At 39.7% G+C, this 19,103-nt stretch overlaps 2 protein-coding genes and 1 non-coding gene across 3 annotated transcripts; all 3 read right to left on the minus strand.

Moving 5' to 3' along the window:
• Positions 1-3,667: 3,667 nt before the first annotated feature.
• Positions 3,668-3,741, minus strand: trnai-aau. Its single transcript has one exon. It is a non-coding gene; the product is annotated as a tRNA-Ile (tRNA).
• Positions 3,742-5,136: 1,395 nt separating this feature from the next.
• Positions 5,137-16,334, minus strand: cops8 (COP9 signalosome subunit 8). The gene is made up of 7 exons (XM_005919377.2): positions 16,184-16,334; positions 15,458-15,528; positions 15,262-15,310; positions 13,729-13,861; positions 6,315-6,422; positions 6,138-6,200; positions 5,137-5,703 (listed from the first exon to the last, which is right to left on the minus strand). The coding sequence occupies exons 1-7, from the start codon at positions 16,253-16,255 to the stop codon at positions 5,624-5,626; spliced, it is 576 nt and encodes a 191-aa protein (XP_005919439.1). The 5' UTR covers positions 16,256-16,334; the 3' UTR covers positions 5,137-5,623.
• Positions 10,419-13,722, minus strand: trim63b (tripartite motif containing 63b). Its single transcript, XM_042218573.1, has one exon. The coding sequence runs from the start codon at positions 12,046-12,048 to the stop codon at positions 10,990-10,992; it is 1,059 nt and encodes a 352-aa protein (XP_042074507.1). The 5' UTR covers positions 12,049-13,722; the 3' UTR covers positions 10,419-10,989.
• Positions 16,335-19,103: the final 2,769 nt, after the last annotated feature.

Genomic DNA, 19,103 nt, shown 5'->3' on the forward strand with positions numbered 1-19,103 from the left:
GTTTTCACATTTAACGAAAGATTTGGGCTTTTGTGCCAAAGATAACAGTTTCACAGCTTGAAAAAATTATTTATACCACAAGGTGATTCCCAGAAAGCTATTAGCTGAGAACTTATATATATCTTGACACGGTATGCAGTGCATGCTTAAAGCAATGAGAAAACTGGACTAATGGAGGACAAAAGGTGAAGTGGCAGGCCTTAAAAATTTTTTTTGCAGCAGCAGCAGCAGTCACATCCATTAGAAATAGGAAAATATCCAGCAAATACCTGACACAGTAACTAGGAAATGCACCTGATTCAGCTGATCTATCAACTCTTCAATGAAGCTTGTTCACTGAAGCTTGTTTATCAGAAGTGGAAAGGAAACATGGAGAAAGGGATCATATTTCAGCCAGTGGTGTTTAAGAGCTTGTCAGAACTTATATCATTTTACTGGGGATTCTAAGTACAATTTTTAATGTTCCACTGACCACTGAAATGAAAAGTTAGACTGAAAATAACTGGTGAAATAAGTGCACAAAGCTTTGAAAATGGCCACTGATTTTGAGAGACAGTAAACAAATACAGACTTCTAAAAGGAAAAGCGCCTCGACTCATCTGTGCAGTCGTCTGTAACATCATGTGAGGAAGAAGTCACTTTTGACCCCTGGAAAAAATGACCTCACCCACAACAGTTCCTACCTAAACATAAGCAGCTGTGCAAAAGATGCTGAGCCAGTGACTCAAGTGCTGTTGTGGGGTTTTTTTCTTAAACGAAACAAAATGTAATAATAATAATAAAAAAAACCCCTAACAACAAAAACAGGAACATCCAGATGTCTGCCAGTCTTTCCTTGGGCTATTTTTTCATGTTAATTCTTTCTAAAATCTGCAAACTGTCTAGAGACTCACTGCAAACAACAATGAGAGGGTTGAACATGCACAATCGGAAACAGTTATCTCAGCCTCTTCAAAAGAAACATGCCGAACTGAAAATGTGAAAGACAAAGTGTTCTGCAATGTGGACAGCATTTGCATGTATGGAGAGCTGACGATTATTTTTGTAGCAGCAGCTGTCGTGTGTTACAGAACACTCGTGGCTCTTGATCAGTGAAGCTGAAAAATCTGTGCAACATTTTAGTATGTCCAATATAACCTGGAAATACATAAATATGTGCTTCCTGACTGTTTAATCGCCTTTATTCTTCAACTGTGTCTGAACTCTCTTTGGCAGCTTTCTTGTAACATCTTTAAATAGCCTTCAAAAATACTTCTCTAGGTTTCTTTCGTCTTTTTTTTAAATGTTTCTGTCTTTTCTTCTCTCCTTCATCAAGACGATCTCACACTGTTTTGATAATATTGAAGTCGGTGCTCTGAGTAGTCCAGTCCATGTTTGATCACGTTCCGTTGGCTTTTACCTTTTCTCCCTGTTTCGCTGCAAAGGTTTCTTGACAGTCACCCTTTCATTGAAACAATTTCTTATGGCATGTTAGTGAACCTCCGATGGATCAATGTCCAGGTGCTGTGTTGGATATTTTTCTGTTTCCTTTTGATACAGCTAGCTCTTTCAAAATCACCTAGATGATGCAAAAATACTATTTTTATGTCTGTCAAACTGTTTTATCTTTGCAATTTTCCATAGATTCAACCAAAGAAATGCCAGTAAAGACACAACGCTGGTTCATCCTTTGTTGCCTTTTTATCCCCGCATTTTTCATTGAACAGTGTTAAATTGTGTATTAAAAAATGCCATTGCTTTGAAAATGGTTGTGTACAAGAAGTGGACTTAAAAAGAGTGAAAAAGCATCCTGTGTGCAAAGACAGACTTGCTCACAACCACTGTGAATGTTGTAGAAATCCTCACCAAGTCATTCACAGAATCCTTTTCGCTGGGTTGAAAAGTCTGTTGTGTCCACAAATGTTCCTCCTCTAAGTTGATAAGGTCAGTAAGTACAGTAGTGCCTGAGTGTGCGGGAATTATTGTCATAAAAAAAGCCACAGCCAGTGAAATTGCTGCTGTGCTACTACTGCACTGGCACATGTCACATTCTAATACTGACAGTCCAAATTTTCTCTCCATACTGAAGTTCAGGTTTTGGTGTACACCTACCATGACGAGTTAACTGCTGTAGCTGCAGTGTAGTGACATTATTATTTACTTAAAACCTAAAAAAAAATCAATCAAATTCAAAGCTGACTTCATCTGACAAACAGAGCCTCATCTCAAGGGAGTCCTGCTCAGCCTTCAGATTGTGAGAGTGCAAAACTGTGTTTCACCAAATATTCACCGTGGCATTCAGAGGGTTGCTGTTTCATGTGGTCCATTTTACAGTCAGTGAGAAATGAGAAGAGCAGAGAATGGCCGAAACCATTAAACAAATTGCTTTCATTAAAATGACAATTGAAGTTTGAGAAAACATATGAGGCCTGGCTTCCCTTCCCACGAGTGCTACCACTTACTACAGTAACAATATGTAGACAAATTAAAGTGTCTTACTTTATATTATGACTGCGAAGATTTCTGAGAAAAAGAAGCTGAAGTCTGAGGGGGATAATTGAAAGTTTCCATTGTGACTTTCCATTCACTTTCAGTCCATAGATCACCTCATCTAAAAATAAGTTACCAGTGCTTGTAGAATCTTCCTACATGAGAGCTCTGTGTCAAAAATGGATCAGTTAAAGGTAGATGAGAACACTGAGGTCAAATTTATTATTGTAATGCAGATAGCAGATATGAGGCCATGTATACCACATGGCATTATACATGTGTCAGTAATCTGAACCAGCACGAGGTATAAACGTTGACCCACGGTAGTAAAAGCACAGAGCCAATTCTGGAAACACAGTGTGACCTTGTGCCCTTACTTCAAAGCACTGGCATCACTGTGTATCATATGAACCTAGAGAATTGTGTTCTGCATACATCAGATTACTCTGTGTTAATAGTCAGAGTTTTTAAAAGTTATTCAGTGAAACTCTGTTTTTTGACATCTTTAAAAAGATGGAAAAAAACAAAGTCTTGGGCTGCGTTGTCCCTGAAAGTATAAACCTGGCAGGTTGGAAGGCAAAATTTACCCTGCATGAAATAAAATAAAATACACACATGATGTGGGTGGAGTCACCTTACAAGAATGGTTATTTCCATTTAACAATTGTTCCAGAAACAAATGGTTTGAAATGTTTTCTAAGTTAGTTAAAAGCCAGTGGGTCTTGGCTAGAAGCATTACATAGCTTCACAGTGCTGAAATACTGGATCATGTGGCCATCTCTTTGCTTCTTGCTCACAACAATAACAGCCATTTTATTTTTTGCTTTTGATACTTGTTTAAAATGTATTTACCTTTAAAAGACAGGAAATTAATGTTACGGCAACCGAAAACACCCCAGCTCCATTAAATACAATATCATTAAAAAAAAAAAAGCTCAGAGAGGTACACAAACAAATTAAACATTACAAGGAGCCTGACAACTAAGTGTAAATATATAACTTAAACTTAACCCTAATTATTAAAACTCGTAAATACAGGCATTTTCGTCTCAAGTAGGAAAAGACTGGTGTCCTTGTAACAGTTAACCTGAAAAAACAAAACAAACAGAAAATTTGTTTGAACTTCATGTCGATGAAATCATGCACAACGTGGAAAACTCACGACGCGTCACATATTCAATTACCAATAGGAGAACCTTGGCCCGTACGGGGATCGAACCCGCGACCTTGGCGTTATTAGCACCACGCTCTAACCAACTGAGCTAACCGGCCACGCTGCAATGCACATTCACGGTGGTTCCGCGGGTGTTAGTTTGTTTTCTGTACAGTGAGCGCTATACGAATTATTCTTGGCTGCTTCCTCTCGTGACAGTGTCCTTGGCCCGTGTGGGCAGTGCTAACTCTGCTGCCAGCTGAAACCTGCACAAACAGTGAGAATAACCCAAAACTCCAAACCCTGGATTTCACATGAGCCAGTGTTTCCTTAATTCACAGATGTCGAACTCCAGGCCTAGAGGGTTGTTTTCCTGCAGGTTTTAGATGTGTCCTTGATCCAACACAGCTGATTTAAATAGCTAAATTACCTCCTCAACATATCGTGAAGTTCTCCAGAGGCCTGGTAATGAACTAATCATTTGATGCAGGTGTGTTGACCCAGTGTGATATCGAAAACCTGCAGGACACCGGCCCTCGAGTTTGACCCCTCAGTCACTAAACTTCCAGTCAGCTTAATACTACATTACTTATTGATATAAATCGAATTAAGCACTCTTTAGTTAGTTTAGGCAGTTTATGCACAATAGTTTGCTGGACACACATCTGTGTGTATATCCTTATGGTCCATTACCTTTTAGTGTTTTGTGTTGACTAAACCTGGTGGATACTGTCATGCTGGTTCAGTGCCAGTCCCTGAGAAGTATCTTTAAGTTCACAGTTCCCTTTACATGCTGCAAATCTGTAGACCGAGACAGACTTAAAAGGACACACAGCAGCAAATGTAAACAGACGGGCAATTTTCATGCTTGCAGTCGTGTCCAATGTGGCATTTTCAAAACAAAGCAAACCATGCCATGAAATAAATGAGATCCTTGCAACCACAAAAGTGCAAGGAATGGCCCCGATGTCCAGGATTTCACACTAAATCACATCAAATGGCTGCCTCTCCCTTCCAGTGCCAGCTACAATAAAAGCTGAAATGACTACAAAGTAAAGGAGAAGTGCACATTTCAAATTATGCCTCAAAACAGAACAGAGAGGCCTTATACAGGCTTTTATTTTGCAGCAGTGAGGAACAGATGGCAGCCAGATATGACATCACAGAATAAAAATGTCCGTGAGCTCTCTGATGTTAATTAGAAAGCATCACTTTAGAAGTTTATTATATTTAGCAGAGATGTTAAAAAATGTTTGTGTGTTTAAAGTTTTGCCTTCCACCGCCAGGATTAAACTGCAACTCGTTTCATTTTCCAGAACAATTTATGTGATTTTGGGGTATAAATATCCATTTGCTCCAATATCAACTTACCTGGTGGTCCATAATCATACATAAATACAGGGCTGCTTCCTCATATTGGGCCACAGAAGACAACAAACTTTCATTTACAGTGAATGTTGACTCTGAAATACAACACCAATTACAGACAAAACTCAGAAGAACAGTACCAGAAATATAGAAACAGCAAAATATTTATTCACCAGTCAAAACATAAAATTTCAAAATGAGGTCTCCGTACGGTGATGCATGCATGCCAAGACTCCTGTTACCCGATGACATTTATATCAAGGCCAACTTTAAATGCTAAAACAGAAGGAGTGGACTGTACAAGCTGGTTTGTGTATTTCTGCTGGGAGGAAAGAATTAGTTGGTGACGGGAAAATGAAGCTTCCTTTGAAAAACGGCCAAATCTAGACATCAGGTGGGTTCGCGAAGAGCATAAAAATGTACAACATCACAGTCTGAAATTTTCAACACATCAAGAGCATAGGGTTTATTAGTCGCTGAACATAAATAGCTATGTCCCAGAGAAATCATGCAAGATGATGGGGGGTGGGGTGGTTGTACGTCTCAACCAGGGCTGCAGGAAGGATGAAGAGTCTTGTATTCTCCCTCAGTACCGAGCGGGTGAAAACGGGTGGCAGTGGCTGTGGTGGGTTATCAGTTCTCAAGAAAAGCCACGTAGTCAGTGAGTCTGGCCAACTGCTGCTCATTTGGAACCAACGAGACAGGGGGAGGATCTGTTGAAGGAGAGAGACACGGAGGAGGAGAAGTTGAGTCAGAGGGAGATTCCTCTTGTGCCAAATGCTATCGATCTTCTTACATCCTTTCAGTTTTAGCTCTTTAGCCCACATGCTCTGACTCTGAAGCTCAGCTCATTCGAGTTAGACCTACTGTTCACATCTAGAAGTGAGCTCAAGACTACGCCTCACCTGTTAAACAACAACTACCTGCCAGGCCAGCACAATTTTTTTTTTACATCCATCTTAAATAGAATCATTTCCGGTGTGAGATCAACAACTAAAAGAGCCAATAAAAACTAAGGAAGAAAGTTGGGGGATTCATGTGGGTGGGTTGGTTGGTTGCATGCATGTGTGCAGCAGATGCTTCAGTCATGCAGTAAGTTCTGATGATTACAGATAAGACAGTTTAACAGAGCAACACTGCCACCTACCTGGTTTTTTGGGCATCACCATTCTGGTGTTGGCGTCTGCCTGCCAGCCTTGGCTCACCACACCTTTGAAGTGAGGGGAAAAAAAAAAAATTCTTAATAACTTTGTATAAAGTAATGTGATAAAATTGAGAGCAAGATTACGACTGATTAAAAAAAAAAAAGCAGATATAACATTACCCTTCACCGCCTCTTCCACAGAGTAGCCCACAAAAGCAGCAAAATCCTCCGCTGCGATGGAAGTGTACGCCTGGGCCACAAGGCTGTACGCCCGCTGCCGTGTGCTCTCTGTGAAGACATATGAGATAGGTGCATATGGAGTGCATATGAGCTAATTCTAGGCTCTGGTTCTATTTAAAGTGCACAGCAAACAGGGCAACTTGCTGGGAGCTTCCAGGCACGAGGAGAGTATGATGTTACAGCATTTTAACATGATATTTAAGCAACATGTCTCGTGTAAACAGCACTTCTAATGAGCAACAGCACAGCAGGTCACATGCTGAGACGAACAATTCTTCAGGAGTGATTTATTATATTCTAAGGAACAAAGCTCTGAGAACCAGAAACACATCAGATTATAATGAACCACTGAACAGACTGTTCATCTCATAACGTACAAAGCACAAATAATCTATATTCACAGGCTGTTTTAAATTAGATATGAAACATGTATTAAAAAAGTATTCTGAATAGATCTTCCCCTCTGAGCACAACTTTATTCTATTTAAAAAGCCATGTACAGTTTTACCTTCATGCTATGAAACCTGCCAGAATTACAGACTGTCAAAATACATTAAGGAAAATTATTCTGACCCAAAAGGAACTGTGGCTGGACGATGAGGCTAGTATGAAAATGTGTGTGTGGTGGGGGACCTTGTATAATTTGTTTTCACAAGCTAGCAATCATTCATGAATCACACTTTAGAGATTTTTTCCCCCTTTGAATGATCAGAAGCCTGCAGACCAGGACCACCCGACACAGGAACAGTTTCTTTCCCCTCACCATTTCCCTTCTTAACAGTTGACCTGTCACACTGCTCCCACTGCCAGACTGCAGCTGCACCTTATGTACATTTTGTAGTATTCATTCCACCTCATTCATTTCTGTATTTTATGTATATAAGTTTAGATCCGTTATTTATAGTTGGTTTACACAGCTTTGTGTATGTATGTGTAATGTGTATATATAGACACGTGTGTGTGTGTGTGTGTTACATTACTGTGCTTGAGAGCCACCATCTACCGGAACCAAATTCCCTGTATGTGTCTGCACATATACTTGGCCAATAAACACGATTCTGATTAGAAACATATTAAACATTTATGGTACCAAAGCTTTTCTCTTCTCGTGGACATTAAACTGGTGCAGTTTATTTCAACTATGATATATCCCATTATAATGTTGCTCAAAACTGGTTACAGGGCTGGACAGAAACATTTTCTCTTTAGACCATGACCCTTAGTGTGGGTGTAAAATTGATTTGGCTCCAGTTTTTAAACAGAACTTAATGTGTTTTTTATTTTTCCCTCAACTCTGGAGAGGTCATGTGGATCTCTTTGGTACTCATGCAGTTAAAATCCTGGACCAGTAAGCGGATTTAAAAAAAAAAAAAAAAAAAAAAGCTCCAAATTTCAACCCACACCTTTGCACTCTGAGGGTCTGTAACTCTGGAAATATTTTGCATGGGTTGAATGAAAAAAGTAAAGCTGATGTACACAAAATCTGATGATTTTTGCAGGTCACTTGGGATCACTCACTGACTTTTCCATGGATTGAGGGGGCATCATTAAGAACATTGTTTTTGTCTTCTATTATTTTTACATGATTTATCACTGCCTTTGGTCCTTAATAGTGAAATCTGGTTATCAAACTATTTCCATTTTGAATATGCAATGCAATAAATTCAAGCCCAATCATTATTGCATTTTCAGGCAATAATTTGTGTTCTTCCACTGACTTTAACACTTTAAGGTCATTGATTAGTTTTATGGATATTCAGAGGCTTTGTTCTGCTATGGTCAGCTGCACTCATGTAGCGTGCATCACTGATCTCATCCCTGGGGCATCACTTAATACTGAAATGTCAATGCTGGAGAGGATTTTCCATCTTTTGTACTGTCTCACTTATGCCATAACCCAGATCTGTCACTCCCAACATGCATTCACGCATTACTGATGATGCATACATCATCAGTAATGCGTTTTCCCAACTTCATGTTTTAAGTATGAGACGTATCATCCTAATAAAACTGAACAGCTGCATTATGGCGTTAGTCTTAGTTTCAACATTGTTACATCCTGAGTAAATGTCAAGTAAGGGTATTTGTTTCTCTGTCCATCTGCAAGATTACACAACGCCCCCTGGACCAAATTTAAGAGAATGTGGTGGGAAAAGAACTTAACAAATTCTGATGCTGATTTCTTTAAAACTAGACAGTGCACTGGCCTTGGAAGAAGCTCTTTGTTTCTCACTCTGCTGTCTTTGCAGATTTTTAACCTTTCTTGTGGTAATTGTATGTGTTTGGCAAGTCACTTCATCCCAGCCCAAACAAACACAATGACACGCAGCTCTAACAGGAACTGCTCTGTGAAAATCAAACAAAGCTAGTCTTAACAAAAAAATTGTCTTTAATTCATCATACCATCTGGGTTTGCTTTAAGTGAAATCTTGCATTTGTTGTTCAGGAAACTGACTTGAGCTAAAATGAATTCCACAATCAAGTACACTTAATTAAAGATCTGTTAAATGAAGCATGCTTAAGCCGAATCACAAATATGCTCACACCACAGACCCGTTGAAGACTTTATCAGCAGGCTCTGGCTTCAGCTTCCAAACTGCCCTGTTTATCTAGCCTGACTTGACGTGCTGTGGAGATTACTGTAGGAGTGACAGGGCCTCAAAAACAACATACGCTGGCAGGTATTCGCTGCTGCTACAGCAGCTATCATGCAAGTGCCTTGGGGTTATGGCCTTTGGTGTTTTATAGCCTAGCAACGGGTTGTGTGTATACCAACAATCATCCTCCTGTCTGCTGCAGCAGTTAGCAGCAGTAACAATAACAAGTGGGATGAGAAAAGACAGCTGTGTAGGGGAAGGCCAGAGATTGTCAAGAGCGCGTTTCCATTGCGATGTCCAACGAGCTTCCTGTCCTAAATGTTACTGCTCTTATCGAAAAGAGGCAAAAAGAAGCTGAACACATGTCTTGGAAAATATGTCAACACCGTTTACGCAACAGCTGCGCTTGAGTTTTAACCAAAGTCATGACTGTAGGTGGCGTTTCAGCATGGGGGGATGATCTGTGGGTCCAGCTCTAGGGAATTTTAACCATTAGATACACCAATTTGTTTCTTCCATTAATTTATTAAAAAATAAATAAATCTTTATTTATGTAAAGGAAGAGTGCTAGAAGAATGGTGTGATTCTACTGATTGAGATCAGTGTGTGTTTGGGTTTGCGTGTGGTGGGGATCATTAAATATATCCAAAAGATTTAGGGGACCTGACCAAATAGTTCATAATCATATTCTGGCGGGGTGTTCTGTCTCACTAAAATGTTACAGAAGCTTTTTCTAAATAATTCTTTTCCTGAACCTTAAAAAACAAACTGTAACTCGAATAAAGACAAAGTTTTTGTAGACAAACTAAACTGCACTGAAAACAAAAGCTTAGCCAAAAACAAACTAAAAAAAAATATGTTGGACTATAAAAACTGACTGGGTGTCCTCTGTGTCGTCCCTGAAATGGAGGCCTGAGATCAAATAGCCACAATCCTTATTTATTTAAATACTGTTCTGATTCAAACAACCTCTTAAATCAAGAAATCCAAATTAAACCCATTTTGTTGTGCATCACTATGCTAAAAACTCCTATTAAAAAGAGACACAGCTTATAAAACTGCTTCTTGTGTTGGAACAACTTTCTGGCAGCTGACCATCTGTAAATTCAAATGCTCCTGACCCAACAAGGCTGATCATCTCAAGGGGTTTTTTCTGTAACCCAGCCTCAGGGAAGATGTATATTTTTACCATGGCCTCTTGGCCGCTAGAGAATGACTTGTGTGGCAACTGGACAGGCCTTTCTTAGCATGCCCCTCTGACACTTCAGAGTTGGGTTGGAGGTGCTGAGTAAGACATCAGTGAGTGGGAGGATGGGAGTTTTATGCAGGAGAAACGGGACCTGGCTTGTCCTTCCCTGTCAGTCTATTCCAGGGTGAGCTATCACCTCTCACCATCTCACCTCTTAAAAATAGCCCCCACTTTTCACCAGCAAAGGCAAAGCAGACAGGACATGGCAAGGGGCTTTATTTTTAAATACAGTCCACTGCCAAGTAAGAGCAGCAACAGACTGGGAACCATTTGGATGGAAGCACTCCAAAAGTCTGTAGCACCAAAATAATCCTAAGTCATGTAGGGTTTTTTTTTTCCTTTTAAGCCCCATTTATTTAATATAAATAAATCAATATTTTAAGTTGGGCTTACATTGAGCTAAAAATAAAGAACATTGCTGCTTCAATTCATGCAGGTTTATTACCAGTAACAACAGACTTGGTGATTACATCGAGGTCAGTTGATCACCAATTCCACAAAAAAAGTGAGAAAGGAAATCTAAAATAACAACTATTCCTAAATACTACCTGTTTCTACATTTAACAGACTTAGAGGTACAAAAGTATAAAAAGAACTTAAGAAAAAAAGAATGAATATGACACTGAAATTAGATATTGCACTGACAGGGCAAACAGTTTCAGCCCACATCCTCTTTCACCTCCTTAATATTTCAGTCCTCAAGACAAACACTGCCCTATTTCAAAACACCTTCAAGAGTACTTAAGTTCAAAACAACTTCCAATTCTCATCATTCCTCCTCTTCTTCCTCCTCTTCCTCCTCCTCCTCTGCATCCTCAAATTCATCATCATCTCCAACCACTCCAAAGTCCATTTTTCCAAGGACTCTTTCAACATGCTCCGTTGATATAGTGAAGTGGTCCATCTTCTCGAAGCCTGGCTCGGGCCTCTCTTCCCCCAGTGAGGCTTTGGCTGCATCTTTGGTCTGTGTGATAAGGCCCTTCGAAGCCAACAGGAACTCAGCAGCTCCGCTCTGCTCCAATGCCCTCACAGCCGAATCAGTCAGCTCTGAGCTGGCCTGCAGTCGCTCACCGTAACGCTGAGCCAGTGCCCGCAGAGCTGCCACCTTTTCATCTTGCTCTTTCCCAATCTGCTCAAGTAAAATGCCCTTACGCTCTTCTAGGATAGCATATAGCAGATCAAACCGCTCAGCGAGGCCCTGCTTGGCACGCTGAGCGTTTTCCTGTACAGCACGGCAGGCGTCTTCCATCTGATTAAGCAGAGACTGCAGGCGACCATTGCTGGTCACCAGCGTATCGATAGCATTACTCAGTTCACCCTTCTGGGTCTCATAAACAGTTGTTAGAGGGGCCACCTCACAGTCCTTATGCTGGCCAAACACTTTGCACATGGAGCAGGTGGGTGTTTGGCAGGTCACACAGTAGATGTTGATTTTCTCATCCTCATGTTCCTGGCACTTTGGCTCTTTGGACTCTTTAGGCTTCAGGTTGGTTTCTGTCTTTCCACTGCCACTTAGTTCTTGCTGCTGCTTGTAGATGTCAATGATATTTTCCACTAACAGGTTTCGCTGAAGCCCGTGCACACCATGGCGGTCGAGCACAACCTCAAACCGGCAGGTAGGGCAGCGAAAGACGCCACCAGAAAAGCGGTACGGGTTGCGCGAGTCATAGAGGTCACTGGCACAGCTACGGCACAGGTTGTGCTGGCAAGGCAGGATGACCACAGGCTTCGTGAACATGTCCAGGCAGATGGGGCAGCTCAGCTGCTTCTCAAGGCTATCCATGGGGCTGGGGGGCCGAACCACAGATCCTGTCCTCTGGATGTCCATTTCGTAAGTTTTATGCGTACACCTAGACTAGGAAGTCTTATGTTCTCACAAGGAGAAAGCTAAAAGCTGAGTCGCTAAAAGAGAGTACAGCGTCTAAGAACTTCTCCTGTTGGTGTGCCGTACTTGAAAGGCTGATATCTATTCTGGTTGAGAGCTAGCAGCTCTGTCCTTTATACTGCACACTCACAGCTGGTGACACCCGATCCTTTCCACCAGGCATTCCTACCCGCTTGCTAGCCTAGGATCTTTTCACCGAAACTCCCCCTCCTACCCATTGCAGCATGTGTCACATGCCCCAGTGGGCGCAGAGTCCCCTCTAACAGTGACCCAAGTGGCCAACTGAGTACAGACAAACAGGGTCCATGTGACCGGCTCAGAGGAGCTCGACCTGAGAAAGAGGGCTCAGTATTATTGGTAAACAAGTCTTTGTCAAGATCCTGTGACTTGGCTGTTTTTCCATTTGATTTCTTTTCATTTATCTGCTCAATGTGCCAATTTATGTAACCGGTTCTGTTTAGTAAATGGAGTGACTTTACAGAAAAGCAATTTTCATACGTTTTAAATTAAACTAACCGGTAAAAGCAAATGGCTGAGGATCAATTATGTTTATTAAACTACCACGGACACAACATTTAAGCCTCTTTTTTCTAAATGATAATTTACCTGCTAGTCTCTTTCTTTTGCATTGCTTATTCTTCAGCACTGGAACCTGATGAGCTTAATAATAAAATCCACAATTTGGTGAGACTGTTAAATTAAATTTAAGGTAAGATGATAATATATTTTATTACTTTTTAGGTTCTCAATATATTTAATGTCTTCGTTTTGTGGCTTTGATTTAAATAGATTTATTAAAAATATTCAGATTAATTTATACGTTTGGAAATGTATTCTTTTAACACATTGATGGAAAAAATATATATTATGCAATATTCTAATTAGTGTGAGCTGTATGATGGTCATGAATACACTCAGTACATTAAGTGCCTGGAAGTACAGTCAGATTGCAAAAAAATGTAATCTTGAATAAATGCTGCAGTTCTTGACTGTTGCACATTTTTTGTTAATGTTTATTCACACATCTACTAAGCAGTTATGACCAGTGGTTGCTTAACTGTGCTATGACATACTGTTCTGAGCATTAATATCTGATCAACACACAGTGTCATAAACATAAGTGAGAAGCTATTCTTAAACTGTTGCACAATGTAATTGACACATGATACAAATGCAGCTAGAACTGTGACCATCAGATGATATAACTTTATGACCTGATGTTTCCTTTGAAGTTGAGAAGGTGATCTGAAAAACAGAAAAATATGTAGGTACGCAACCACCTTCTTAATATGCAAGTATCTTGTTGTGGTTATTTGATGTACCCTTCATGACCATGAGGGTTTCTGTTTATTTTCCCATTGCTTTGTTGCCTCATAGCCCTGACTGGGTTCAGCTGTTGCCCCCTGCTGGCAGTTATTCTAAATGATTTATGAAACTTTTTTAAAATATTGAACTCACTTAAACCTGCTGAAAGAACATGTTGCCTTAGTTCCTAGTTTCAACAGAGCCAAATTTATATATCAGATAAAGAATATTTGGAAGCATAATTAATCTGAAGAGTGTAATAACAGGTCAACGTGAGGCACGAGAAGTCAACTAGTGTTCTTAACATTTTTTGGTTACCTCTAAGGGCCTCCATGACATGAAGAATATTCTCCGACCACTGATAAGCAGCAATGGCTGTGTAGATCCCTGGAAAGTCTCTCTGCCAAATACGCTGGCCCACTGCCCATATAGCTGCTAATTCTGGATTTGCCTGCAGGAAACAAGTGAGAAGCATTTCAAACACAATCAGAATGCAACACTTGACCAGGTAGTGGCTTTAATGCTACTGTGAAGAACATTCACAGCCCAATATATATGTAACACTGTTGGATCACAATGGTTCCATCATCCTGAAATTGTCTTTTCTTGGACTTGGCAAGAAGTCATGACTTGATTGGCAGTACCATAATTCCATTTATTTCATAGTGCTCTCTTGGTTGTCTAAGCAGGTCCAAAAAGTTTTCCTGTGGGGCAAATTGATCTTCCAGGACTTAAGATCATTTTGCAATACAAGTGAAAATGCCAATTACATATGTTTTTAGTTACTTACATTTAAAGTTGAGCAATTTTTCTAGAAACATGGAACTGGTTGTGTCAGGGTGGTATGCCCTTAATATTAAATGTGATGCAGGCACCACAATGGCAAAAAGGTGATGAAAAACACAGACCATACATTTCTAACTTCTAATTTGAAGCTAGAATATGATATGATAACAAAGTTCCTTATTATCATATTGTTCTGAAAGCTCCATGAAAAGCCTCCAGTTGATCCAAAGCAAACAGGGACTAGAAAAAGAAATCTTTATTAGCCTCTCACCATTGGCTCCTTGTACCATCCCTTTGTGATGCTATGATGGATCTGGCTGCTCAGTCATGAAAGGACTTCTCCAATCCATGAGTTTGTCTTTACTCATTAAATCAACCAGTCACATGACATTAACTTAGTGCATTCACACAAGACGAGACAAAGACAAAATGCTATTCAGATTGAGTATTCGAATGACGAAGAATGGTAATACAAGACACTTTGAATGGTTGGTGGTGTCAGATGGGCTGGTCTGAGTATTTAGGAAACTTCTGATCTGCTGGGATTTTTCATCTAGGATTTACACTGTATTTTCAGAAAAAAGGAAAAATCAAATGAGTGCCACTTCTTGTTGATGACAGAGTTTAGAGGAGAATGGTCAAACTGTTTCGAACTGATAGGAAGGCTAATCAAATGGGCTTCACAGTCATCATATCTTAAGCAAGTACAGCGTTTAGAGAGGTTTCAGAACAGGAGATTTATGTCAGAGATAAGCACCCAACAAATCTGCACCAACTGTGTGATGACATCATGTCAACATGGACCAAAACCTCTAAAACCAGCACCTTGTTGAATCTATGGCACAAAGAATTAAGGCAGCTCTGAGGGCAAAAGAGGGCTCATCCAGTACTAGTAAAGTGCACCTTACAAAGTGTCTAGTAACTGTATACATGACAGTATGAGTAGGTTTGAAAAATGTAATAAAACCAACATTGGATTTTAAAGTAAACAGCATTTACTGTTCACATTTACATGCTCAAATGTTATTTTTTTAGCAGTGTTTACACATGTTTTAACAAGCTTACCGACTTTATTGCTTGGGGAATCCTCTTCCACAGATACCTGCCATTATTCCTGTTAGGAAAACACACAACACATTCATAATACAGATACAGGCAGTAAAAAGGGGCTCATCAACTAAATCAGCTACCTGCAATCTGAGACCCAAATATACATTTAAATGTATTTCTTTTTATAAATACATAGAGATCAGAGACTTACATGTCATTATTAAGTAAATAGAGCGCCAGCAGCTGAGCGTAGACCTGAGGTGTTGCAATGCCCCCTGGAGCCTGTTACAAAGAAATGCAGGTGTGCGATTAAACATTGGAACTAAAACAAGCGGAAAACTGAACAAATGTTACTTCTCAGAGAAAACGGGTTATTATTATTGTCTTATTATTGTCATAATAAAGAAAAAATAATAGTCGCTGATGTTCACCCAGCCAACAGCAAGCGTCCAGTTAACAGTTTTAGCTCCTGCTAACATTACAGTACTGGTCTCGCTCACTTATTCTTATACTATAAACTGTCAGTCCGTAGGCTGCATGCAGATAGACAGACAGACTGTCAACACAGATAAGACTTAAAGGTTCTTAAATCAAACACATGACCTGCAGATATGTTCCAATTTAACGGAGAGATTATGACCGCTAACTTCCTACTATCTGCTGGCAAGTAAAGGCAAAGGTAAAGCAAAGAGCAGTCCAACATGAACACGTTGCTACAGCCTATATCTCATTTTTAACATGAGAATGTTTCGCCTACGAGAAAACGTGTTTGATAAGTTAATTTCACAGAGCTTTAAGGTAGGCTACACACAGGCTAAGTTTTGTAGCCAGTACGCTAGCCTAATATATCTAAAAACCGCACCGTTCCCATCCTGCTTTCAAAGCCACAAAATCTCTGCGACCTTCCTGTTCATATTTAAGATCACAAAGTCCTTACCTCAAGCTCTTGGGCTTCACACTGCTCTAATAGTTTATCAAAATTTTCCTCCATAATCACAGCAGTAGGCATGATGATGCCTAGCTGTTGCACCGGAAACTTCTGCTTCTGCTTCTTCTTCTTTGGTGTCTTCGCCGTATTATTACGAGTCCGACGTCGGGTGTGTGATCACCCGCGTCCTCTGCTGGCCAAAACGCAAACTACAGTGAATCCTGGGTTGTGCGAAATCGTCTAAATAAACCCTAGACAAAGTGAACTAAGGTGTAGGTTTATTAGGTTATGTTGTGGTGTTCCTCGGGTTGAGGGATGGGTGTTCATACTGGAGTGTAAAATTAAAACCAATGGAAGATGGACAAGAAAAGTTCAAAGCCATCATGTCTTCAGCTTAGAAAAAAGAGAAAGGAAGAGGAGGAGAAACGAGCACAAGATACAGGTAAGCAGATGTGTCATTGGATAATGGCAGGTCATGTATTCTGAAACAATCAGAATCAGAATACTTTATTAATCCCTAAGGAAATGATGTGGGTTACATGCTCCAAGAAGAAATGGTAAAAATAGTAACAGTAACAGACTAAACTCCAAACAATACATTATGTTACAGGTTTTAATATTAATTAATCATTGTCAATTGTTGATTTGTTCTGGTCTCATTGTATGATGAATTATGATGGCTGTTTGGTGGCTGTTTGCATACTAGGCGCACTCTCTCTCTCTTCATATGTCTGTGTGTGTGTGTGTTTCTCTGGTGAAATTCAGCATGGTTCCAACAACAGTTTTATGTTTATGTACAATCCTTAATATGTTTTATGTGTATGTCTGTCTGTGTGTGTGTGTGTGTGTTTGGGGGGGCAGAGGGAGTGTTTGCCCAGGGAGCCACACAGGCTAGGATCGCCACTGGGTATGTGAATCATATGCTATGGCCTCATTTTTATTTTTTTTTTCAAAATGGAGATCTTGGACTCTGCTGGACTCAGAGCTGTGGCATTCTGAAAAAAAGATTACTAAAAATTAAGTACTTGCCATTGGTGACAAGCAAAAACTTGTCAGTTCAACAAATTTCACCCTGAAGCTGCCCTAATACATATTTTAGCTGTATGACAAACATGTCTGAATTACACAGAGGAAGACTGCAATCAATGCAATCAAACTGTTTATCAGAGGGATATGTGTGATTTTTAGAACACTGGAGCCTTACATTAGCAGCCATAATGTTAGCTTACAACCAGGTGTTGTTTTGCTGGCTAGTTGTCACCTGTGCAGAGAGGACTGTTGTGTGTGTAATCTTCTGGGGTGGCTGTAGCTCAGGTGGCAGAGCAGGTCAGCCACTAATCAGAAGGTCGGTGGTTCGATCCCAGGCTGCCTCCTGGCTGCATGCCAAATATCCTTGGGCAAGATACTAACCCCGTGTTTGCCTACTGGTGGTGGTCAGAGGGCCCGGTGGCCCAGTGTCCGGCAGCCTCGCCTCTGTCAGTGCGCCCCAGGGCAGCTGTGGCTACAATGTAGCTTGCCATCGCCAGTGTGTGAATGGTGAATGACTGAATGTGAAGCGCTTTGGGGTCCTTAGGGACTAGAAAAGCGCTATACAAATGCAGGCCATTTACCATTTCTGACAGTAAGTAATTGTCCTAATATCAGGAATAAATAAGCACATTTATACACTTTTGATTGAAGATTAAGAGGAAAACACTTTAAAAATAATCTAGAAAACTCCTACAATGTTCATCAAACACATAACTATACTAAGATTTTTGTGGACAATGAAAGATGATGACAGCTTTTTACTAGATTGTGAAAACGTGATACTTGCAAACAAGCTTAAATATATTATAAACGGGCAAAATCTTACAAGCTATGTATAACAAACTGTTGTTTCTTTAAGTAAATTTAGAGTTTAATGAGTTTTATTCATATAAAAGTTCTTGTCATTATTATTAAATGCTGTAGTTTGTCAACTTTAAGATATACATGCAAGTTTACATTTATTGGTACTTCTACCAGGGAAACAATCACTCTTTAAATAACACTCCCAGTGCTGAGAGATACTTTTTTTTCTTTGAATTCACTAATGATCTTCCTGCCAGTGGTGGGCATTCCTCTATTTTAATTCCTTTTGATCTTTTCTTTGCCTTTGATGGTGGTGACTACACATACCTTTTTATCCCCTCAACCTCTAAAAAATTAGCTTGGCAACTGAGACACAGCTCTCATGTGTTTTCTTCATTTAGATAGATATTGAACTGTTGATATAGAAAATTTATCATTCTCCAAGCTTTTGATTTTTTTTTAAATCTGCATTGAGGGTGGTATTTTGCAATCTTAAGGAACACTAAATGTGTAAAAACAAACGAAAACCACCCCTCAGACATCCTTTTCACACTTTAATTACAACATTTTTAAATTACTTAAAAAAAATCCAGTTATAATGACAAATCTGAGATTTTTAAAATTCATTTTTGGAGGTCACAACCTCCTAAATATTTGTTTTTATCAATGCTGGAACACAACATGCACTAATCAATTTATCAGCTTCACAAGCTCTTTTTAATCTCTATGGAAATAATAGATATCTTGTAAAACAACACATATGGACCAATTTATTTGAGATTACTGTTGCATGCAAAATAGAAAAATAAATTATGTGGACTCTTAAGCAGGACCCAGTGCAGACAAATTCAACGTTCTGGAACTTCCTATTACATTACAATCACAGTACTACAGTTCTCAGCAGCCACTTATTGAAAACCTAGAAGACTTTTCAGATGTGCTACCTTGACCCTCCTGTCAAATCCTCAATAAATCAATAAAAGTATATAGGGACCATAATCCCTGTTATGTTGTAGGCCAAAGGAAAGGATCAAAGAAATGCAAAGCAGTGGTCTTAATAGTTTAATAATGCTGAAAGAGAATCCCATAAACACAT

Source organism: Haplochromis burtoni, unplaced genomic scaffold (genome assembly GCF_018398535.1).
Source record: "Haplochromis burtoni strain Fernald_Lab_line unplaced genomic scaffold, NCSU_Asbu1 Contig_20, whole genome shotgun sequence".
Classification (NCBI taxonomy): Eukaryota; Metazoa; Chordata; class Actinopteri; order Cichliformes; family Cichlidae; genus Haplochromis; species Haplochromis burtoni.